Raw genomic sequence first — 24,703 nt, 5'->3', positions numbered from 1 at the left:
CTACATCAAGTGATGCAGGCGCTTGAAATATCGGTTACCTACAACTTTGGTAAGGCTAAAAGCTATTGGTACAGCTGAACCGAAGGGTCACGCGAAGCACATTGTAGTAAGGTCAATGGATCTGAAGACATTCAAGAGAATCATATTGGACTCAGAAGGGCGTGTGTATTTGAAACAGTTAAAAATCCCATCTACGAAGCATTTGTGCAGCAACTCTTTCCATTAAATAGAAAAAAAATTCAGTAAATAGTGACTGGAGGCTGATTTAAGAGTTTTGCTAAAGCCATCTTTTCGTAAAATTAATGGCTCAGGAAAATTTTTTCGTTGCCTTGTTGCTGTTTTACATGTTGGTTCTTCTTTTGAACATTATTTTTTTGAAGTTTCTTATAGATTGCTATTCAAATTTTTATGCAGGTCTGTAGGCCACTCATCCCATAACATTGCTTTCTAGATTTTAAATATAAGTTTTGCTGGCAGAAAAATTTTTGAAACAGAAATGATAAAAGCAGTAATAGACAATATTGATTTTCTCAAACGTGACGTAGATTCTGAGCTATAATCTTTGGTCCTATCCACCATAAGTGGGATTAGAAATCATCCGACAAGCGGGTTTTCAGCTCCGACTAGGGAAGTGGTCTAAAATCGCTTGTGAAGCAGTTTAATTTTAGTATAAGCACCCCATTTTGCACTGACAAAACGTGAAGATTCCACTGTTGGGGTTATCATCTACAGGGAAGGGGCAGGAGTCCCCTAGAACAGCCCATTAGTCGCCTCCTAATAACCTTCTCAGATTCTATGCTGGCCAATTTTAACGCTACATTGCTATATAACAAAATTATAAATAGTTTTTACATTGAAAACAAACATTCGTATTTCTACAAGCAGAAACCAGAAGAAAGGTCCTATGCGTTTGGTGAAATCAACTCATTTATCGGCTTCTTTTCAGCGTTGTCTCAACGAATAAGAAATTCAAATAAGGGATTTCCCATAGTGGATCGAAGCAGGCTCATGCTGTGTGAAGACGAAATGAAATGCAAATTAATGTGTGAAAAATTTGCTCTAAACCCACACCCTATCAATTGGCATGAGCCTGTCCTTTTGCTCTTGACTGGCAGGATATTAATGGCCTGCATCTACGAACACGACAAGGCTACAAAAAAACCCTAAACATACATCTGTTTCACTTTCATAGAAACTAAACCGACTTCAATCTCTTTAGTCTTTAATCGATAAAATATAATATATAATATGAACCGGGTAGATAACCTAAACCTAACTACTGTTACAGAAGCTTTATTTGCTTTGCATGACGAGAAAAGCACATTGCCTCAAGGATTGATATTATCTCTATTTCTGTTGAACAATGTCGTGAAAGAATATGTTTGACGACTTGAGTAGAGAAAACTTGAAATTCACCTTGGTAACCAAAACAATGGAAACTTAATTGCTTTGACACAGTAATGAATAGCAGATGCCCCAGCCGTGATGCAAACTGCCAGTTGAAACCCCGTGGGAAGTAGAAGCGTAATTGTTCACCCTAGGGAGCCATCAGTATATGACATTAAAGGTTGGTGGCCTAATTACAGTTTAATCTTCACAAACGAATCTCCTTCTACCTACTTTCATACCAAAACAACCATTCGATATTAAATATCATTCATAATTCAACTTTGCAAAGTGTAAGCTCTCTCCATTACAAATAATGAAACACTATCTTGTAGCGACTTCTTGAAATTGACCAAATTAGTCCACCCTTTGCAACCGAATTGTTGTCTGGCAAATTAAGGACGATATTATAATTAAAAATGTATTTATAAACACTGCATCAATGCAGTGGGAGGGAAATTTTACATTTTGCTATTAAAATTACAGCGGTAAAGATCACCCATCTTTTCGATGAGACCCACAAAACTCGACCTTTGTCATAATATTTCTTTGTCAGGAACTTCAAGATTTCATGGGTTTGGACAATTTGTTGACTTTTTCAGCCACCATCATACCGCTCATTATTTTTAAATTCTGTTTACAGAGCAAGAGAATCCGCTCGAATGCATCAACAACCTTGAGACATCCCGGTTCACCCTCCGAATTAATCAAATCCAATGAAAAGAAAAGCTATTTCTAGAATTAAAGACAGGTTCATTGTAGCTTGTTAAGAAAAAATAAGATTTTCAAAGCTTCTGATGATATGAATTTTAGAAAACAAAGAAGAAATGGTCTATTACTGAAATAAACAGCGAAAATACTAGCATAAATTCAATTCCGTTGCTTTCTATTGTAAAATTCATTGTTATTTAGCAATGAGTTGAGCAATGCAACAAAGATCTTAGTTATAAATATAGATATTTCCAACTTGAATTGAGCAATGATGCGCTTGTACTTTGTTTTAAACACAAATGGCTGTCGTTAAGCGCGAGTCGAATTAGCAGTACCTGTTTTGGCGAAAACCCGAGCGTGTCTAAATCAAAGCAGGCTCTTCACTTCTTTGAGCAAATAACATTCTAACTGCAGATTGCTTCATGCTTTCGTGTACAGTTCAAACCACATACCTTAATCAAATGGGACAATGAACATTGACCACTTGTCTGTTATTGAAAGACGCATTCTCTTGAGACCTTCTTTCTTCTCGACATTAAGATTTATTTATTTGGTTCGAAACCTGTCTCTTATAAACTCACGACCATCTGCGCACCAAGCTAATCTGCATACACTATAACATGTGCTTCCATGTTCAAATCTTCGAAACGGCTATAGCAGCCGACAATCCATAGCTATGGACACACATTATTTAGCAAATAAAGAGATTGAGTATGGCAAAATAATAAATCCTTCGCTATCGTCCAATTAAAAGCCCCTAGGATTGCGGTTTTCTTGATTACAACATTTAAAATGGTTTGTGCAAGGTTCCAGATCATAAAAGTCAACCTAACACTGATTCAATTGAAGAACCATTTAAGTACAGCAATAACTGTTGACCGAGCGATCAAATTTACTTTACAAGCAGATCTATAATTTCTATATGCTTGCTCAAATTTGCAATAAATCGGCTTTTCATTTCAGCATGAAATAACATAAGTACTGAACAAATCATTTTATCCAACTGACATTAGACAATTTCAAACTTGGCTTCCTTGTCTCCTTTAATTTAATACTTGGTATTACAGAAATTCACCATTTATCTCATTTTTGACCATAGAAGTTCAAGAAACAAGAACTGAATTAGCGAAATTCGTGTGAATATCAGACATGATGATAGAAAACTTAAGAATAGCTTCGGAAACAATTTTTTTTACTTGGTAAACAAGTTTTGTACGTGCTGAAATGAAAAATTTGCTTTTAAAAAGTGATTAAAAATTAAATGAGCGGAGCAATTCAAGTAAGATAAACGAGGGACTTACCTTTCCTTTCTGTATTCCTTGGCAAATAGAAATGTCTGAATTCTCTCCCCACAACAGTACTTTTGCCTTTAACAAGGCCTGCAATTTTCTACCTAAGAAAAGAGAGCCCATTTACAATTTTCTTTAGATGGACCAAAGTCCAGTCAATGTGCCACAGAGTCACTCGGGGTTTATTCTAGGCTATGCGCAAACAGTTCTCAAAATTGAACACCCAAAGCTATAAAAATTGTTCGAAAATAAACAATAGGGTATTTGTAATTTCCAAACATAAATGAGCTGAAATTCCAAACAGCTGATATTAAAGGTTTAAATAAAGAACAAGTCACTGAAATTGTTGGGGGGACAAACAAGCAAAGATCTGCAAATGAGTGAGGAAACCCTCCGTCCTGGAGTCTGTGAGCATGCGCAATAATAAGTTTGTTCCTTGCGCATGCTCTTTGACTCCAGGACGGAGGGTTGATTCACTCATTGAAAAACTTTCTTTTGCTTGTCTCCCCAACAAGAACTGTGGCTGTTAATAAAGCAAAAAAGTAAGACAAAATGAGATTATATTTGGCTGGTGAATCCAATATAACACCGCAAATTTAGATGAAAAACAAAAATATTCTCCATGCGTCATTGCCCTGTGTTTTCAAAATCCAAACTTAAATTTCTTTTGGTTAGAGAATAGTAATTTTTAAACCAAGAATTCTATAGGTTTAAAGACAAGAACTTCGCTTGGTGCAAGTTTTGTAAACTACATAAAAGAACATCAAAAAACAATTCCCTATTTAAAAAAAATTAGCAAAAATTTCAAGCTATCGTAGATTTATCATTCGATACAAAATCTTCAAGAAAGAAATTTGAGAATTTGAAATTAGGATAGGAAGAATGTATTTCTTTCATAATTTCTAGCATTTTTATGATCCTCAAAATTCTTAAGAAAACGAGATTAGTGAATTTTTGTGAATATTTACATAATAGGCTACTATAAACAACCTGGTATTTATTCCTGTCAACAACAAAGAATAATGGTCTTGGAGAAAGGATTCTAAAACGCTAATTGTATTTCAAAATGATAAGATGATTAATGTACATGAATGATGAACTGCAATAGGTTTTTATTCAACCCAGGGCAATCTCAAGACAATAGCATAGTGTGATCACCTAAGTAATCATCAATATAACGCTTGTCGGTGTTACTAGCAAAAACACACACAATGTTCCTGTGCAGGTGTTTAAGCGGAAGCTCTGTTTCTACTACTGTTGCAGATACACGAATTCTTTTGCGGCACTGCACAGTTCATCAGTGATTCCCTAAGAAATTCCAGTCGAAATTTCCGTTATTCGCTTGCATTCGAAAAACAAAGATCCTGCGACAATGCAGCGGCAACGAAAAGCGCAAGCAGAATTTGATTTCAGTAATGCCTTTATCACGAGCGAGACGTCAAATGTCCCTTATCACTCGAAACATCTAAAGACGCTAAGACTTTTTGTCTCCTGCTTTGATCCGTTTTAAAGTTAACATGTACAACAGAAATTCAGGAAGCGAAGAGTAGGCATGACTTGCTAACTCTTGGACAATGCAGCCGTACGTGGTTGTACAATAGCCACAAGTGAAACAGCTCTTCTTAAAAGAAAATCTAAAGAAGCAATCAGACAAAACAGACCTGTATCATTCTGAACTATTCAAACAAAAATTGCCTGTGAAAATTCACTAAACGAACATTGTTACTCTGTGAAATTCCCAAGAGATGTCCGATTGTCCGATGACCTTCTTTCAACATATATACCATGGTCCGACACATCAAGCTTAATCTCACACATGCAGTTAAAAATCTTCGATATTCCGAATCTGAGGGTTTCACTTCATCAGAAGGCATTTCTTTGGATTAAAACTATTTATAGCAATATCTATCAACATCAGCCATGGAATATCCTTGTCCTTATTAAATCGTCTACATACAAAATATCTCTTTCTTGATATTCATTTAACGCTTTGTCATACATAAATATTAACATAATATTTGCTGTCATAAGTGATGACACAGATTTTTGAGGATCTGTTTATCAAAATCTGTGCACAACAAGATTTCAAATTGTCATTTATTCAAGGTCTTTTTCAAGGTCAATTGGTCTTTTTCTTTGCATGAAAATTTCACTGAGTAACAAATTTTTCTCAAAACTTTGCATGATAAAGCCTAGTCAGTGATGTAAATAAATAGATTTAAATTGGTAAAAAAGGGAGCTTTGAGACAATTTATAGACGTTGCTCTCCCAATACAGCAAAAGTTAAGTATGCCACACTTTTAGCAACAAATAAACAGTGAAAGAAGAGGTCAACTCTCCTCAATCGGTATCGACAAGGTTCGAAAGACAAATTCTGATTTTGACAATTTCCGAGTAAAGTTGGAATTCAATTCTCTATATAGTTTAGATTACTAGAGTCGAGTCAAAAATGTCGGCTGCCTCACTAAAGATTATGAGCAAGGTCAAATGAAAGGAAGACATTTCAAGTACAATCCAACAATCATATTCACTGAGACCTTTGATCTTTTGCTCATTGGCTAGTAAATGTTAAAATATTTTTCGGAGCCCCAAACTCTGCTAAGATGCCTGGATAAATAAGAAACGAAAGATTTTTCATTTTGTCAAATCATTGTAATGAAGGGCTAGCATAGACTATGCCCTTCACCGATGACGAATTTCACAGCGCCCGATATACCCGTCTCTTCTCCGCAAACAGGCCAAATTTTTCACAACCTTCTTTAGAAGTAGATTTTGCTCTGACTCTATAGACCGGCCTCATAGCTTTAGCAGCGCAATTTGCATGTCTCTTGGATTGAATAGAGAATGTTAAATAAAATGCTAAAGAATATGTCATCGAAGCGTACCATTAAAGTCTAGAAATTCATCCTAATTTCGGAATCAAGAAAGGACCCGAGACTATTGAAGATTAGGGCAACCGCATTAAAATGATGCCAGATTTAAAATATGTTTAATGCTTAGGCTAAATCAAATCGCAATTTCAGCTAAGTTAAATTGATATTCATGAGGTCAGAATGTGACCTGACATTAGTTAGCGCATATAATTCACAAAGTAGGATAAATTGATTTAATGCGCACGCGCTTACTCGCTGTTGATGGTTTAACACCGTGGATACAAATTTAGTCAACTTTCTGAGCAGGTATGTTGTCCACGTAAGTATGTTTTCATCGAATAAGAATGGTTGAAAAAAGGAAATGAGCGGGAAGAGAGGCTACATGAAAATGGTCTGCCGCGAAATCATAAGATCGAATCGTACATTGATCAAAAAAGGTGATCGTACCAGGATAAAGAACGAAAGCTGAATTAAGAAAGCCATCTCAAGCTATAGTGAACCACCGCAGTGTCACAAAACCAAAACAATTTACAAACACAATAGCAGTCTTGTGTGGTTCGGAAACTAAAATGTCCGTTTTGCTTAAAAGGGCCACTCCAGGCAAGAAATTGAATTCAATTTTAAGCGACTAATATTTAAACAGGGCATTTCTACACGTCAACTTATTTCGAAAAAACTGAAATGGCTGGAATGAGTTTTTGCAAGGCATATTACACGCAGCAGCAATATCTTCATATTTCATCGATCTAAAGAGGAGAGGATTTGTCTTGAAGACTGGGGAAAGCCTGTAAACAAAGACGGCGCCAAACCTTAGATTTTAACGCTAGTTGCAAAAACCGAGGTAACCTGGGGCATAACCATAAAATTACCACAACACCACTGTCACACTTTCACTGCAACACCAATCGCCATGATAATTGCACCTTGTAACTGTACTTTTTATTAAATAAAGGCTTTGTTGATCCAAATTGTGACCAATTGAGCCATAAACTGCAAATTGGCTTTGGCACTTCTGGCTAAACTGATAAGAAAGGTCATCAGAGACTGCAACAGTATTGGTATACTTAAAATGCACATTTATTGTCCACACTAACAGGCATCAGGTGGCGATCAATTCTCTATAAAGCTTTTATCCGAAAGAGATAAAAAAGCACACATAGTCGAAGAGCCAAATGGAAAAACAAACTCATTCTCGCTACATAAAACTTTTCGTTTTTGCTTAGTGTGATTAATCAACAAGCCGTTGCGGGGAAATGTTGGTTTTTTGTTGGGTTTTTTGTTGGGTTTTTTGTTGGGTTTTTTTTGATAATTTTCTAATAGCTTCCTTCTAATGCCTCAGTCACAAAGTTGGCTCTTTCATAATAAATGGCGACCTTTGCAGAAGCGTCACATTCGATTTTAGCGACAAGGTGTGCAGGTCAAAGGTTCGTTGGGCTTAAATAAACCTGACTAGCAATTCACCAGCAACAAGAGTAAAATAATTTAGCTGCTATTTTTGATAAAAAAATTTTATATTCGTAAACGTAAGAACATAGAAGAATATTCAGCGATATCAAATCAATACAAAGAGATTGCTATTTCGTACAGATTATGTTGGTGATAAAATCAGGGGAAACACCTGAATTTGTCACCGTCAGACGTTAAAACCCCGATCTTCAGCCTAAGACTCCTTAATTATAACAAAAAAATCTTTATTACAATCATTCATGATAAGGAGTACCGTGTATCCGACTTCTCCATCCTTCACGATGAACCGTGCTTTTCATATGATTTAACGGCAGTGGGTCTTGTCAGTCCACCGCCCAGAGTTAGCAATAGGCTCTATGGTGCATTTATGACTGAGAGAACATTGAGGATGATATTTAAAAAAGGTCTACTGTATAGTCCAACCAATAAAATAGCCATCAAAAAGCGCCGGGACATGGTGCCTTTATAAAGTTCGGCCCCGTAGGATTTGTCAGTGCAGTCAGTGCAATCAGGCAAACTACCAGATTTCCGAAAAATTCTCTTAAAAAGTTCGCAAAAATTTTGCCTGGGTAGCTACTACCTTTGAAGAAAATTTCTTAATCTGAGGACACTAGTGTCTCCAAAGGAATCTGAATTCTCAAGGAAGCATTTGAAAATTTTTTGCAAAAAATAACTCAATAAAATCTCAAAAAATGCAAATAAATTAAAAATATTTAAAAAAATAACAGAACATTCGGGAAAACGATACCAATTTTAATTGTACAAAGCATGTCTAAAACAGAGCCTACGAAGTTAGACATTATTGCGAATAAGCTTTAAACAATTATTGTCACACGAATAATTCGGTTCAGTAGTGGCTGACTGTTATTTCACTTTCGTAGGTACTAGTACAAAACTGATGTACCAACTCGTCAACCAATATCGCTGTTGCATTGAGCAGAGCTATCTTGAAGTAAGAGACAATTCAGAAAAGAAATTTTCCCATGCCTTCTTCATTTTTTCTTCTTCATTTGGCGCCACAAGAGGTGTTTTGAATATGGGGATTGAAAAACTGAGTTTGAAGTTTTGATCATGTTTTTTTCTTCTAATTCTAATTGACGCAAACAAGTCTTATTTTTATAACAAGCAAACAAACAAACAAACAAACAAACAAACAAACAAACAAACAAACAAACAAACAAACAAAAAACAAACTGAAATTACAACAAAACTGAAGCTTTCTCCAAATCTTTTAAGTTTTCAAGGCATTTTAAAAAGGTCATTTTGAAACAAAATGAGAATAAGCAAAGTGGAAAACAAAAGGTGAAAGTTAGAAAAAACTAGATTTCAACTTATAACAAAGTCAATCCTGATTTGGCCTACGTTATTTACAAATTAAGATCGTGAAACCACCTATTGATTCGTGTAAGTTACGGTGTAACCAGTAATTTATTAGAGTCATGAAAACATTACGGTCGCACGGCCACTGACCGGAGGAAGGTCCACGAAGAACAACAGAAGCTCCTATGACACACCCAAGCTACGCCCACTTTTTATTGTTTTGTGGGGAAGGTTTGCCCTCTGGGATGTTTTTGTCTGGAGGAAGGTTAACAAACAGTTATACAATCATTTCTTTAAAAGAAACTCGCTATAAGAAACGAGTACCGGACAATCAGAAAAATCAAGAAATCTAAGTACTTGAAGCAAAAAGATTAAGAAACATTATAATTTTTAAAATTCTAGAATTCGGAAATTTCCTAAGCATCGATCAACATGATTGACTGGCTTATTAGCACAAACGTAACGAGCATGAAAACACGAAAACCTGTTTAAAGCAATGAAAACCTTTCCTAACTAATGGGAACTTGTTCTAGCATAAAAATTGAGCATAGGAACCCAATGTTGAGATTAATGAGATCATATTTAAGAAACTCTAAGCATTGAAAATTCCCAAAGCATTTAGAACTCAATTTTGACCATTATTTCACTACGTTTAATTATCTAGAGTTGTTAAATGCTATTACTAGTGGGGTTTTTGTTTATGTTATTGATATGATCCTTAGCTTTGAATTTCAATTTTATCTATTTCAAGTAAATTAGAACTTTGAGCCTATTGAAGCTCTTGGGTGTGGTCTAATTCGAGTTGGTCTTGCAACATTTTTTTAGAAAAATATCTTTCAAGTAGCTCGTTTTCAAAACATTTTCACTTTTTAAATTCCCATCACTTACCAGTGAATTTTTACTTATTTTGTTTCAACTTTCATTTTTTTGTTGAATATTTTTTATTTGGAATGCATCACTCGACAGAAAAGATCTTTCCACTTTCAGCTTTAGTATCATTGAAGCTACCCATACCCCACCCCTCCCCATACTTTGAAGGATAAGCTACGTCACTGGTAGCAACTCTGTATTACGGCAAGAAAGCAAGTTTTACGATGGAAGAAAATTTCACGCATTAGAAGATTCACTCTTCTCTTCCTACACAACAAACCTCAAATAGTTTTAAAAATCCCGAATAGTTTCCAAAAATCCCAAATAGTTTCCGAAAATTACATCACCAAAGTTTTCTGTCGGCATTTCGGCCTCCGAAAATGTTACTAGTTTTACATTACGCAGTAAGACGAACAGGAGCAGTCACTGCCCCTTTGATTTATGTCCTTGTCCATTCATTCAAGTTCTTTGTGCTTCCGTTTTATGCTAAATACACAAAATGCAGTATCAATGCCTTCGTCACAGAAGACGATGCACTCTGAGAATTTGCTCGTTTTACGTTTTCTTCAAGAAGAGAGATCCAAAGTTCCCACATCGCCTTGTGTGGAATCTGAATGAAAAGTATGGCACTTACACTTCCAAGAATTCAAGAAATGCACGCTTGAAAATGCCTCTTGAGACCCTTGCACGCACGATATGTCAATGTGTCAATGAAAATGGATATATTCTCTAATGAGAGTTTATAACAGTGTTTTCAGAAATATAGCATCTATGGAGGCTTTAGAATAATTTGTTTAAGATTTCTCTGATTTTTTAAGCCAAATTAGAAAAAGGAAAGTATTAAGACGAATTTTGCTTAAATCAGAGCTGGTCCCCGTCGGAGACATCTTTTGCATTTATTCAACGAGGTCGTGATGGCTTAAAAATGATTTATTCGACAAAGTGTTGATGTTCGCCTTCCCGGACCCCTTCCGTTCATGTTTACCAAATCAAGTTCGGCTGTTTGCATGACAGAAATCATGGGAATACTCTGAGACACGAGAGTCACGCTTTAATACCTTTAATTACTGTGCGAAAGGCACACACTGCACATAACACATATACCATGAAAATACCTAAATGATTTGAATTTCCAATTTGATTTGAATGTCTGCTTTCTCAGCGTGTTTGAACCTCAGATAGGGTAAAGAGCTTGTGTAGTAATGTACAATGGAAAAAGCCAAGAAAGAAGGCAAAGAGAATGATGGCTGGCCAGTAACCAATACAACGATGTAGATTCATGCACAATTAGGCCACTTACTTATTACACTAATTGGAGAAAGAGTGGCGAGTCTGTCCTTTCTGCAAAATTTATAAGTATCTATTACATTACAAAGTTTTTTTTTCGGTAAATAGAGAAAACCTAGGTATTTCTCTCTAAAACTGAAAGCACTCAGAAGCTACTTGTAAAACAAGTTAAAATTTACGGTGAACTGAAGTTAATTGGAAGCAAATATAGGAATGCACAATGAATTACCTTAAACAAGCGATGAATTTTCTTTAGGCTAATGGCTTTTCTATTCTCCGTCCTATCTTCACTGCTGCAAACTCTTCTCTATTTAACTTGAACATCCATCCATAATCCTGCAATGAAATATCCAAACTGCCTATAAAGCTGCCTTTTTACCTCGCAATAATCGAAGACTGCTACACGTGCTCAAAATGCCAGGTTTCGCCCCGGACAAACACAGCGATAGAAAACTATTTCAACTTCGTCCCTAGCGGCGCTCCACAACAAACAAGTTGCAGCATGCTTCGTTGCCACCACAAACAAACTAGATTTCGGGATCAACAATTATAACTTGTCATACCCATTGCGAATTGAGAAAGATTATACCCAATGAGCGCTTCTTTGCTTGTAATCCGCATAAAATCTGATAAATTTAATGCTGCGATTTTCACTGTCTAAGTCGTCACTTCACTGCGGCTTCACTGTGTGATAGGAATCAGGTCTCTACCGATTGATACAATTATCCGAGCTAACTCTCTCCGGTCTGGCTTCCAACCGAGCTTAAAATAGCGCGATATCCTTCTAATTCCAAACTTTTGACCCGTCAAGAAATTGACAAAGCGAATTACTGTCGGTACATCATGATGTCACAAAGGTCACTTGAATGAAATGACAAGGAAAGTTTGTTGGCAGGAATTCTGTGACATAATGTCCTAGGAAAAGACGAGAGCAAATGGAAATCTTGCTGTTATCCTGACGCCCGACAAAACTATTAATCATTTTAAGGGGCGCCATCATGGGGAATTCAGGGAAAGTGTTTCGTTATGTTTCACCCCTTGGAGAGACTTTCGTTGATATACACTCTTTTTTATAAGAACACGAGCCTCAAAACTGGTCAAAATATAAAAACAAATTAAGAACAGGCTGAGCTTCTGCAAAATGCAATTTTGAACGTTTTTTCTCAAAATCGAGGATTTTTAGCGATGTGTGGGTGCTTTTTCGGTGAATATTCAAATTTGTCAGCAAATTAAGGCTGTCTCGCTCACTTTGTTGGCAAATGAGGCCTGAACACCTCCTTAGAGCGAAAAAGCTAGCAATAGCACTGCTTACACCCTCTTAATTTAAGAACAAATTAAGAACAATCAAGCCTCAGATTTTCAAAAAAAATTATGAACAGTCTGAATTTAAATTTACTGGTTCTTATAAAAATAAGTCCTTTTAAGCAGTCCTCTGTCTAAAGGAACCAAAATCCTGCTTTAGCATATATACACAGAATCCTTTTGAGATAAACCTTGCTATCTGGTAACACATCAGTGACAGATGCTCTATTAATCCCTTATTACAAGATTTAATGATTTACATCCCCATCTGCTTCAAACTGGTTAATGTTATTTCTTGCATCACCATAACAGTTATGCAGACTAGATGGTCTGCTTTTAAATCAACCATTTATTGGTAAAAAGAAGATCAAATCGTCAATGGGGCGAGGCTTTTATCGGATAGTAATGCCCAACTGCGTGTTGATATTACCAAACAATTTCTAATTTTAAAAAATACAACGAGAAATACAGATACAGTGACACGGGAACACATTTTGGGGTTAGAGGGTCTCTAGAAAAAATTGGTAAACTTTCATGGTAGTTTTTTCATCATTATCCTTGAAATAAATTTCATTCTTCAGCCAAAAAGTGAGGGGGCTACAGTCTCCCCGCACCCCCTCCCCCCCCCCCGGGCTACTGTGTGCCTTGGATATGTCGAACATATTCATTATAGCAAATAGAATCAGATACACTCATTTTTTTATAAGACACTCTATATAAGAAACGAGTACTGGACAGTCAGAAAAAATTAAGGAGCTTCAGTACTCGAAGCAACAAAATTAAGAAAATTTTAGATCGTGATAAAACTGAGAAAAACGAATTTTTTGTAAAATCCAGTAACATGATTACCCTATTGGCCTAGAACTCAAGACACAAAGGATAAAAATATTCTTTCCACACCTAAATACAGCATCAGAACGGAAGCGAATCTCTTGACGTGATAAAAAAGGTAACGAACATTTCATAACATCATTCATGACATCATAATTAAGAAAATCTTCAGAAACATTGAGCTTTTTTTGTAAAAAAATGAGTGTACAGACACCGCGGAGCGTTGAGAAAAGTGGGGGGTCTAAAAAAAAGTAGGGGGCTAAAACAGTATAAAAAGAAGGTTAACTGGTAGTTTATTACTTAATATTTGGCAATTTTTGCAAAAAGTGGGGGGGGCTAAAGCCCCTTCAGCCCCCTGCTCCGCGGTGGTTGAAAGGTAGACAGATTATTGTGTGTTCTTTGTCCTTAAATTCCGTGGAAGAGAGGAGTGCAAGGTAACCCCTCCCCTCAATCCTGGGTATTTGTAAAAAGTTAAAGTTATTTGTTTTAGATAACTCCATCTGTAAACGATCTTGAAATGATATAAATTCGCAGTGCCGTCGGAACGAAGTTCATATTTGGGGGGCTGCCCATTGTATTTCATCTCACTCAGTACACTGTTATAAGGGAAGTATACTATAGTTTGACAATTATTGGGGGGCGGTTCCGACGGGCCTGATTTAATATTTGCGAGACAATCGAGATAAAATGATGCTAGGGAGAAATCTTGAAGCTCAGCCCCAAATGATTACGTGATAACTTCAATTCATGCCAGGTCACGTCATAACTTCAAGTGATACTTACTGATATATAAAATCTGATATTTACTACTAGTTTTACCTTAGAGCCCGACATCGACAATTATGAATTTATGTGAGAATTCATTCACTTATATTCTTAATAAAGTACAAAATCATTTCCCATTAGGGGAGGTCTCTTTCCCTTAAGTCGATCCTCGTCTATCTTCACTCAAACTAGAATTACCGGAAACGATTTCCTTTTCCTCGATGAAGGTGTGTACCTAGTTAATGCTTCTTATTTCGGATTATTTCGGGAGTTCAGAGATTTTCTTTCGTTAATTTTGTGTCGACAAGCTAGCAGGACTTTGTATAGTGAAAGGCAAAAAGCACCTAACCTAAAACTCATGAAATTGTGCCTAAAGCTTAGCAACGGATTGGTGCATCTGCAAATGGTTATTGTGACCAGACGCTAGATATATACTTTTTTATATGAACCAGTAAATTGAATTAAAACAAAACCTGGTTAAAAGTTGTCCGTTTTTAAAGTGAGTCAATGGAAATGGCATTTTCCTTCGACCCGTTTTTTAATCTGTTTTTTTATCGTTTCCACTAAGCGGGGTTAACATGTGTTCAGGGTGAAAAGTTGTAAGAGAAACCAGTTTTTGCATCAATAATTCTTCAATTTCCATCGTTGTAGGCCAATGGAAGCAACATCGACATCGAGGATTTTGTTTTTCAATTTGTGGCGCCATCTCAACTCTTAAACGTTGCTGCTGTTGCAATTAGGTGAGAAGTTATCCGGGTTTCGGCGTTTCAATTAACTCGTAGGTGGGTCAAAAGATACCTGGGTTAAAACTGACTCTGAACTCTGAGACCCGTTTTCAAACTTATTCGATTTTCAAGTGGGTTAGTTGGAACGCGATGCAGAAACAGACAACTTTCAACCCGTTTTTGTTTTAACCCGGGCTTTGTTTCAACCCGCTTCAGGCTGGTTGTTCTTAAAACGTTAAAGCTGAAGCAGCGCAGTCCCTAAGTCAAATGCGCCATTCAATCTCTCAATCTACATTCGATATCAATACACTATTACCTTTTGGGCTCTACATTCGACGCAGTATTGTTTTCCGATTTTTTCCTTTCGTTCAAATAAATATTCCTTTTGCTTCGATTGCATTGAGGATCATAGGTTTGTATGAAAATAAGCAACATAGTTTCCGAATATCAAAGCAAAGAGGCAAATTGGCACCCTTCATCAAATTTTTCATCAGCTTGAGCCTGTTAACTCCAATAGAATTTAACACGTCAGCAAATTTTCGGTACGATTTCTTAGAATGACTGGCCTACCTTGGAAACAGCGTTCGCGTTAATTGGAGTACAAAACAAAAAGCATTAGTCAATTAATATGAGCCGAGAGCAATTGCATGAAATTCATAGCAATAATTCTTGTAGATTAGCAACATGGCTTACAAAGGTTGTTTATTGATTACCTGTTTCGAATCTCTTCGTTAATTCAACTTCTAAAATCGGCTTATGAAATTAATTCTACATCTTCCTTCCTTATCCGGTTTTGATGACAAGACATCAGATGCAGACAGCCGAGATTTTGTTTATCTAGTGAAAGCAGATTTGCCTGAGAATGTCTTTTTGTAAATACTTATCGCGTGTTTATGTGTTCTAAGGATTTTTTGAAAAAAGGAAAACGCGATTAAAATATTCTTGAAGCTCCTGGACTCTAGTGAAAAATAATACCTGGTGGCTCATCACCCTGTATCAGACACCGCCAAAAAGGGTTAAATAAATCACATACCAGGTTCCAAAGAATATTCTCTTATCAAGCCCTACACCCAAGTAACAACCAGACATCTTCTGATTACGGACACTCCCTACCCCTAAAATTGATACCTCCAGAAAACAGACACATCCCTATAACAGGAATCTCCCCACAACTGACACCTCCTTACAGGGTACACCTTCCCTTCGACGGAGTTCTCTCCACAAAGTACACCTTCCCTATGACGGACAATTTCCTATAATAGACACATCATTACAATCGACTCCTCTCTTCAACGTACACCTCTCTCCCACGGAAACCTTTCTGCAAAGTAAATGACTCCTGCCTACACCTACGATGAAAACCTTTCTACAACGTATACCTTCCCAAAAAAGACCCCCCCCCCCCCCCTACGATATACACCTCCCTACGACGGAAACCTTTCTACAACGCACAGCTTCCCCAAAAAGACTCCTCCCTACAACGTACACCTTCCTACAACTTACACTTCCCTACGACATAAACCTTTCTGTAACATACATTTTCCCTACAACGTGCACCACCCTACAACGAAAACCTCCCTACGGTGAAAACCTTTCTACGACGTATAACTTCTCTACCAAAGTCTCCTCCCCACAACGTACACTTCCCTACAACAAACACCTCCCTACGATGAAAACCTTTCTACAACGCACAGCTTCCCCCAAAAAGACTCCTCCCTACAACGTACACCTTCCTACAACTTACACTTCCCTTCGACGTAAACCTTTCTGTAACATACATTTTCCCTACAACGTGCACCTCCCTACAACGAAAACCTCCCTACGATGAAAACCTTTCTACGACGTATAACTTCTCTACCAAAGTCTCCTCCCCACAACGTACACTTCCCTACAACAAACACCTCCCTATGACTGAAACCTTTTTACAGCGTTCACCTTCCCTGCGATGGAGTTCTCAGTAAACGTACACCTTCCCTACAGCGAACACTTTGTTTCATGTTCTTCTTTCTGTTTCATAGAATCGTGTAGTTTATTCAAAAGGAGGGTCTCTCATATGACAAAAGCCTGACTGATATGGAAAAATCATATTTTCAGCTGTACATTTTATGAGCAATAGCAAACCAGATCATTAAGTTTTCAAAGGCCTTAAAACTGAAATTCACTCCCATGATAGATAAAGACAGCACAAAATACTACACAATTCAAGAATTTTATTTAAAACTTGTTCCTTGAAAACAAATGGGTATGTTCTTTTTGCAGTAAGTTAGCTGCATTCCTTGAAATTGCTTTATGTTAGACTTAATTAGTGTACGTTCACTGTTGAAAAACTAACATTAAATAATCTATACAATTACAATACAATTGCAAGGCTGTAATAAAAAACAGCCTAAAGGCCTTAGGGATCGTGTTGGGAAGAATTTTACAAGATAAATAACAAGCCAAGCACGCCTAATACGCTTAATTGAGCTATACAAGACTCCACTATGAAAAGAAAACATTTTGTATATACTCATAAGGTTGTTTACAAAATATAAACATCATGTTAACTTAGTGCTTTTTGTTTGTTTCTTGTTTCAATATGTTTTGGTTCAGTGGAGACACCGTGAAACCACAAAGCCACAGTTCGATGCTTCAATTGTAAACTGGGACAAATTTCAACATTTCAGTCGCTAAACTATTCTAAATACTAGTATATCACTTTCGGGCGTCAGTGTATTACAAATATATAAAGGCTCTTCATACCCCGAAAATAATGAGCTATTCTTACTCAATGCCCGGTCCCCATTAGGCGTGCAACTTTAGCTTTTATGTACAGCATTGTCCTATAAAAGGGACCATGCTTGCAAGGGTTAGATGTCCACTGAACAATAGTTCTATTGGTCTAAAGAAGGAACATTTATGATAACGTTTTGGTCTATATGAATTAGCAATGGCCCTGAAATATAAAACGGCATGAGCTTGCATCTAAGAAACCGCGTGAATTTCCATCATTTAAATATTGGATAGAAATATTTTTTCCACGTAAAAGCACATTTTCTAATTCAATGGACATGGAATATAGAAATGGGATCCTGCGAATGGCGAAGTGTTCCATTCCATGTTAGCTTCGGTTACGTGTTTGTGATTCTATAAAGTGGCACCATCTAAGAAACTTTTAAGAAATATTTTGCACGAAAAGTCAAGAACAAAATTAAGAAACTAAGTACAAATCCCGAAGTTAACTTCTTATGGAATCAACCCAAACACGAAAGCCTTCTCTTTCGCGTCTGTCTTATACGATAATTTTAAAAGCTCTAAGAAAGTATGTTATATTACAACAAAATGCAACGATTTCTGTTAAGTCTGTGTTGCCAATACGGCAAAAATAGTACGTTTAATAATAGTTTCAAAGGCGCATTGGCGATGTTTAGTTAATTGCAGTAAGCATGGATTGATAAAGAATTTCCGGAGGAAATAAATCAGATAATATAATTGGAAAATATTCTATATCTTACCTCTTCATAACTGCATAGGACATTGAGCATGCATTGACTTTTAACACCCAGTACTGTAAAACATTAACTTATTTAGGAAACTTTCTTCTTTGCGTTTTCATGACAATGACACTACGGGCCTTGAACTAGTCTCCAGCATTATGGACTCCAGAATTAAGCCCTTAAACACCAGGTTCCGAAGCAATGCACGCAATATAATGGACTCACTAAAACTTGGAACATGGATGGACGACTTTAGGTATTGAAGACTGAATGGCAGCAATATTGAGGGTATAAAAACTCTAAATCCAAACTTTTGAGACCAAGAGAATGTTTCCTCTAGGATTTATTAGAGGAAATACTTTAAGTGAAATTGGTTTTTAACAAAATTAAAGTAAGTTTCAAGTTTTGTGATTGATAATGAATTTAAGCTTTTTGAGTTTATATTCTCGGATTCGGGCAATTTGTATCTTCACATTTGGCAAAAATGGATAACAGAATTGGAACCTTCATGTTGAAATTAGTCTTTGCCAAAAATTTCAAATTGTTTGGGTCGTCAGGCTGCAAATTACCCCATTTTCAAAATTTAGATTTTCCTATACATTTCAATGGGATTTGTTGCTGTAGTGAAATTTTTTTACTGCAGCAGCAAGTTCCGGTCAACTCTGAAGAAATATCTAAATATTCGAAACCTCGTTCAAAACAATGTAACATGCGACCGAACGGTCCAAACAACATGAATTTTTCAGTATATACTAATTTAAAGATGAAGATTTTAATTCTGAAGTCCATTTCTGAAAAAGATCTGTAGATAGAGAGATACAAAATTGATGACGTCAACTTGAATCCATCAATTCATTCAGAAAGATTTTTGAGAAACATATGACGAAAATCTGTTCTAAGCTACAAGAGTCTTCACGAGCGACATGAGAAGAGTCTTCAGCTAAAATGAATTTCAAAAGAACAAGTTTTGCCATCGTCACTATCAAGGTATAAAATTTGGACCTAAGTAGCAGACTTTTATGGCAAAGACATGAGTTACACCAAATGGCTATGAGAGGAAGGTGACAAGAAGTGAGAGAGTGATTCTAGAGGGGGAACGTCTCTTACCGGTGGACCTATTCGATTTTAGCTAGAAATACCAGCCAGACAATTGAATTTCCTTTTTTTAAAAACCACACCTGATCATATCTACAAACAGAAAGCAAGATCCTTCTTTTACGTCACCAAGGTCTTTTCAGAGGAATACATTCCACCATTCCAAGTCTGCTTATTCCACTGCAAAGTATTCTCATATATGAAACTTAACCCAAAACTTATCGAAAATATTGACAAAATAACAAAATCTTCGTCAAAGCACACTTGAGTCAAGTACTTAAAAAGGGAATTTGTTTATACTCATTTTCCCGTCGATAATGCGCCAATTGCAAACAGTACAGGCAGATTGAATGGATGAAGCAAATAGTGGTCTGGAGGCTTAAGGCTGGCTTTCACGAATTATGTCTTTAGCCATTAAAGTTCCGACAAAAATACCCCAGTCAAAGAAAAACTCTTTTGACTAACACGTTGGATGTGGGCAAGAACAGCCAGTCTTACAGTGACAGACCATCACACGTGCAGGGATATATGAGGGGAGAGGAAGGGAGGAGAAACGGGTAAAGAAAAAGGGAGGATCAAAAGGGGATGAGAGGTCAAGGAATGAATGGGTTGTAGGTAAGGAAAACATATATACAAAGAGGATGGGAGACAGGAAAGGGGGATGACGGAATTTAGGGAGGGACTGCTGAAGGGTTGAGGAAAGAGAGTGAAGCATTGAAGGAGAAAGCGACGGAGTGAAGAATATACAGCAAAAGATCCAGTAAGGAACAGACAGGGAAGCTTTGAAGGGCAAATTGCAGTCCTCTAGGGTTCACGAAATCGTGTTGAGTCCTCCGTAATAGTAAATGTTTGTGCATGCGCCGCCCTGTTCAGTACAGCATTCAAATCAAGCATCTTTCTCTCACCAAACAGCATAAAATTGTGTTTTGTTTCGTTTCTATATTGTTTTTATACCTAGGAACAACTCTTAAGCCTTTAAACGTTTGAGAGTATTCTGATGTTTGCAAGAAGACCTAATTTGGTCATCTAAGTAATAGTTTTCGATCCATGGGTGAATTTTGAGTGTCAGAATATCTAAAGGATCAGCTGGTACGGGGTAAAGTAAAAGGGTTACTACCAAGGTTCATGAAAGCTTCGAGCATACATATAGGGTGCTTGATAAGCAAAAGAAAGACATTAATATGGGTTCATAATGGCGCAGTTTGTTTTCAGCAGAACCAAATGTGCTGTGAGGTGGACGTCAACAATTTTCAATCCGATCTAAACTGATTCTGAGACTTTTTGCAGCCCTGGACAAGACCGATACTCCAAAAAAACCACTGGGAGTTCATTCGAGTTGACGAAAATATATGGCAATATATATTTCATTTTACAAAAAACGCTGGAGAAATTCATACTGTGTGGTGTCGCTTATGACAAATCTAATGAAATTATTTGGCCCAAAATTCAAACTTGCTAAGAGAATTGAGGCTCAACAGAATGTGAAATATTTTTAGGAAAATTGTGTACTTGACAGTAAAGTCGAAATTCAACGATAGCTTACAGGCATAATGTAATTGTAGCTTTCAAAGGGAGAAGACAGTTGATATTCTAAAGTTTTGTTTGCCTATGATCAAACAGTCCTTATATGCAACCCGCTTTACATTTTCATTCAAAGAACTAGAATATAACTTGAGGCCTGAGATGAGGTTGGAATTTGTTTGCTTTCATTCCCAGCTTGAGGTAATCGCCACTACGTTGCCTATTTCTGATTTTCTGGGCGGACATTTGATTGCGAGTGGCCACAGATACTGTACCATGCCAACCAAGGGCTTTGTACTGCATATTCAAGCCTTTGATCATCGCTCTCTCTTTCCTGAATTGCAAATGAGCCGGCGGCAAGCTCTGTTTGTAAATATGCTTTAATGCACGATGACCTGCCCTTGCACCAGAAGGCAGAATCATCTCCATCGTGTCGCTATCTATCTGTAACCCTGGAATAAAGAGAGACGACACAGTGAGGGTGAGCAGTCGATGATTGGAACTCATTGCATTATCAGATTGAAATCAAATATTCTTCCTCTCATGTTGCTTTTCAATCCGCATCTGGCTAGAATTTCTTATAACCTGTTGGTCCACGAAGCCGTCCACAAAAACAATAAAAAAATAATATTTCATTCGCTACCCAATGTTTAATGCTAGAAGGAGAATCATAGGGGAAAAGGCTTTAGAATTAGACGCTGTATGATGAAAGAATTACTTTCGAAATGATGAGATGATGAGAGAATTACTAAAGATGAAATGACTAGATCGCCTGGGCAAGATTTAGCTTGCTAAAATAAGCTGATCTGATGGTAAAAACAAAAGCTTTAACTTTTTGCCGATTATTGGATCTATTGTTCTTTGCCCTATTGCTAATGTCTCTTGTTAACCTTTCTACGAAAGATGTACTCCAGCAACCTTATTCTTAAAATGAAATAAAAAATGGCATATATTCTTTGCTAATAAACACAAATTGTTGTGGAAAGCACCACCGGAATACTGGCCTTCTCGAAGTCATCTCTGTGGATTCAATTCAAACCTTCTTTAGCCTATCTGTTTATAGAAAAACCAAAAATCGCAGCTTTTTATAGATCGAATTAATTTGTTTTCACATTTGGGTTCTTGAGTCAAATAATGTTGGGATTAGCCACTGTTGGCTGGTCAAAGCAAAAAAACAAATCAAATTCCCAATTCTTCTTCTCAACTTATCTTCAATTGACACATGGAAGATTTCCGTCACATTTTCTCCACTGTCAGAACTATCATGTTCTGAGGACTGTTGGATCAAAAGTACTTTCACCAATGTGATACATAAGGCTTTTCACTGCAACTCAGAGAACTGAATGCTGTGTGCACACTCGGGGTGAGTCAGTGCCAGTTATTGAAAAGTCAGCAAAAATAGTCTGCCTAATTGACTTTGAAGGAATTAACTTTGTAATTTTTGTGCAAATATCCAAGCTCTGCTAACTTTTTAATCACAGAGCTTTTGGATAAGAAGAATTACAAGAGAAAACAGATACTGAAACTTGGTTGAAAACATTACCTGTTTCTGATTCAATTTCTTCATCCTCTTCAATATTATCATGTTGTACATGGTCTGGGTAGCTTTGACTAAAATCATAGAAATCTGAGAACTCCAAAGCACTATCCCCATCATAGTCAATTTTTAAGTGACCTTTATCTCTCATATGCTTCTGTGCAGCTTCAACTGACTGAAAGGTTTTGCTTTTTCTATTACAGTAAAGACACATCTTTCCATCTCCTACTTTAGCCCCCAAATAGACAATGAAGCTTTCAAGATCTGTTACATAATCAATATCTGGGATAAAGAAGCTATGTGATTTGGTCATATGGTGCAGGTTTTCTTCCAGTGTTGTACTTTCATGGTGACAGAAAAGGCAATTTGTTGGTGGAATAGCTTCTGACTCATCATCATCAATTTCTTCTTCACCAACATCCTCCCATTCATCATCATCACCACCATCTACATCATCAGCATCCTTTTCAACATTATCAGCATCAGTAATATTCTTAATTTTTCCTTTTCGTTCACTCTGGGCATCATTATTTGGCTAAAATGAAAATGGCAAAGCATTTTCAAGTCTCAAACAACAATTTAGCCTTATGCATTACATTACATTATTTAAATTACATAAAATTACCAATATGAGCTGAGGTTCAACGAGAGACAAACTGGAAACCAAATACATGCATCCCTGAATAAAAACTTTTGATACTTTTGAAGGTTGTATTACATCCTTACAATAGAAACTCCACACCGAAATAAAAAATGTCAAAAATCAAACTAAATAAGGAATATATGTGACACAAGGAACTATCTGCATTGATACTAAGCAATATCCAGACCTCTTTAAGTGGCACTTTTGTAGTTTGCTAATAAGTCAATTCATATGCAGTTTTTGAATTCATGTGTATAACATTTTATCTAAACTCACACTTTTAAGAAATTTCCCTTTTTAATGGGCAAACACAAAATTTAGTGTGAATTTACGTGTTTTTTTGGGCTGACTCGAAGTCAGAAATCCTGTGGGAAGGGCTCACACCTGCTTCCTTTACTACAAGTTCTTCTGTTCATAGGACTGGAAGTTTGCACAATCTTCCAGGGGTGATCAATTTCTTTCGTTTAAAAGGAACACAACGTATGGACTCTGAACAGTCTAATTCTTTGGCTCAAGATTATGGAACGCTTTGCCATTTTTCATACGCATTTCTGGGGCTTCTTCCGTTTTCCGGACAAATTTGAAAGCTTACTATATCATATAACTTTTAAGTTTAATCTGTCTGTTTTGCAGTGCCAACCAAGGTTTGTCATTTTCCTTAAGGCATGTCTGGCTCTTTTTTCTTTCTTTTTTATATATAATGTATTTTTGTTTCTTTACTTTTATGGGGGGGGGGCAGCTCTCGATTAGTTTACCTACTTAGAGAGTTCCTCCTTAATCAATCAATATTATATACAATTATGTAATGTCATTTTTTTGTTAAGTGTAATGTCATATTGTAACCTTGTAAATTGTATGTAGCGTTGATTGGTAATCAAATGAAACTTAAACTAAAACATTCAAAATTGGCATTACTATGATAAACTATCACAATGACATAAAGAAACTGATCTTATAAACATTAACAAAAGATGCCGTTATTGCTGAGAAGATTGACCCTAGAAGAAAACCTAGGCAATGGGCCTAGAGCATCTTTCGTGAGCCAAAGTAGGTACGTACCGTGCCAGTAGCATTTTTGTTTTCAACAAGTTTATGTTTCTTTGAATTCATATGATTCACAAAAGCATTTTGATTTGAAAATGACTTGTGACAAACAGAGCAAAACCGTGATGTATCTTTATTTTGCTCGTGAAGTTCTTTATTTTGTTGGACAAGTTTCTCCTCAAAAACTTCTTGCGTCACAGGCGGTAATTCGGCAACTTTTCTCTTCAAATTGTAACGATGCCAATCGCTTTTGTAATGAACCCTTTGTATGTCACTATCAACAAAGGACACTCGGCAAGAAATACAACTATATGAAGACATATTAAAGGTTTTCGACCGCAAGAAACCTTGTAAAATGTCAGCACTTCACAGCCCGTATAAACCAACGTGAAAAGAACTTCTCCTGTCGTTTACTTCTAACCTCATTTTCATCAATGATTGAAGGTAATAGAGGCTAGGGCGCCAATTCATCTCAACATTTGAACCACTCAATATTATTGCGCATTTGCTGGTCCAAAGTGAAAATGCAGTTACTGTTGAAAACAAAGAAAGATCCGATCT

General features: G+C 36.6%; 2 protein-coding genes across 5 annotated transcripts in view; both read right to left on the bottom strand.

The window, feature by feature from the left end:
* Positions 1-18,829, bottom strand: part of LOC135682477 (epithelial discoidin domain-containing receptor 1) — a 51,304-nt gene extending 32,475 nt beyond the window's left edge. The window contains exons 1-3 of one of the 4 annotated variants that reach the window (XM_065197386.2): positions 18,321-18,829; positions 11,433-11,539; positions 3,399-3,490 (exon numbers count right to left, since the gene is read on the bottom strand). The gene's annotated coding sequence lies outside the window, so the exon portion shown is untranslated. The other 3 variants (XM_065197387.2, XM_065197385.2, XM_065197388.2) reach the window with 3 other exon arrangements.
* A 1,894-nt stretch (positions 18,830-20,723) lies between these two features.
* LOC135682480 (cytoplasmic 60S subunit biogenesis factor ZNF622) lies at positions 20,724-24,463 on the bottom strand. The gene is made up of 3 exons (XM_065197394.2): positions 24,158-24,463; positions 22,462-22,990; positions 20,724-21,370 (listed from the first exon to the last, which is right to left on the bottom strand). The coding sequence occupies exons 1-3, from the start codon at positions 24,461-24,463 to the stop codon at positions 21,057-21,059; spliced, it is 1,149 nt and encodes a 382-aa protein (XP_065053466.2). The 3' UTR covers positions 20,724-21,056.
* Positions 24,464-24,703: the final 240 nt, after the last annotated feature.

Source organism: Rhopilema esculentum, chromosome 16, assembly GCF_057945365.1.
Source record: "Rhopilema esculentum isolate cy_ngs chromosome 16, ASM5794536v1, whole genome shotgun sequence".
Taxonomy (NCBI): domain Eukaryota; kingdom Metazoa; phylum Cnidaria; class Scyphozoa; order Rhizostomeae; family Rhizostomatidae; genus Rhopilema; species Rhopilema esculentum.
This window is presented reverse-complemented; position numbering and strand designations above follow the sequence as displayed.

Excerpts from the sequence above, each read along its gene's own strand:
- LOC135682480 (XM_065197394.2), bottom strand. The coding sequence starts at position 24,463 with ATGTCTTCATATAGTTGTATTTCTTGCCGAGTGTCCTTTGTTGATAGT. Across the intron at positions 22,991-24,157 it reads ACAAAAATGCTACTGGCACG|CCAAATAATGATGCCCAGAG; the intron begins GTACGTACCTAC and ends TTTTCATTTTAG. Across the intron at positions 21,371-22,461 it reads AGAAATTGAATCAGAAACAG|GGTTACAGATAGATAGCGAC; the intron begins GTAATGTTTTCA and ends TCTTTATTCCAG.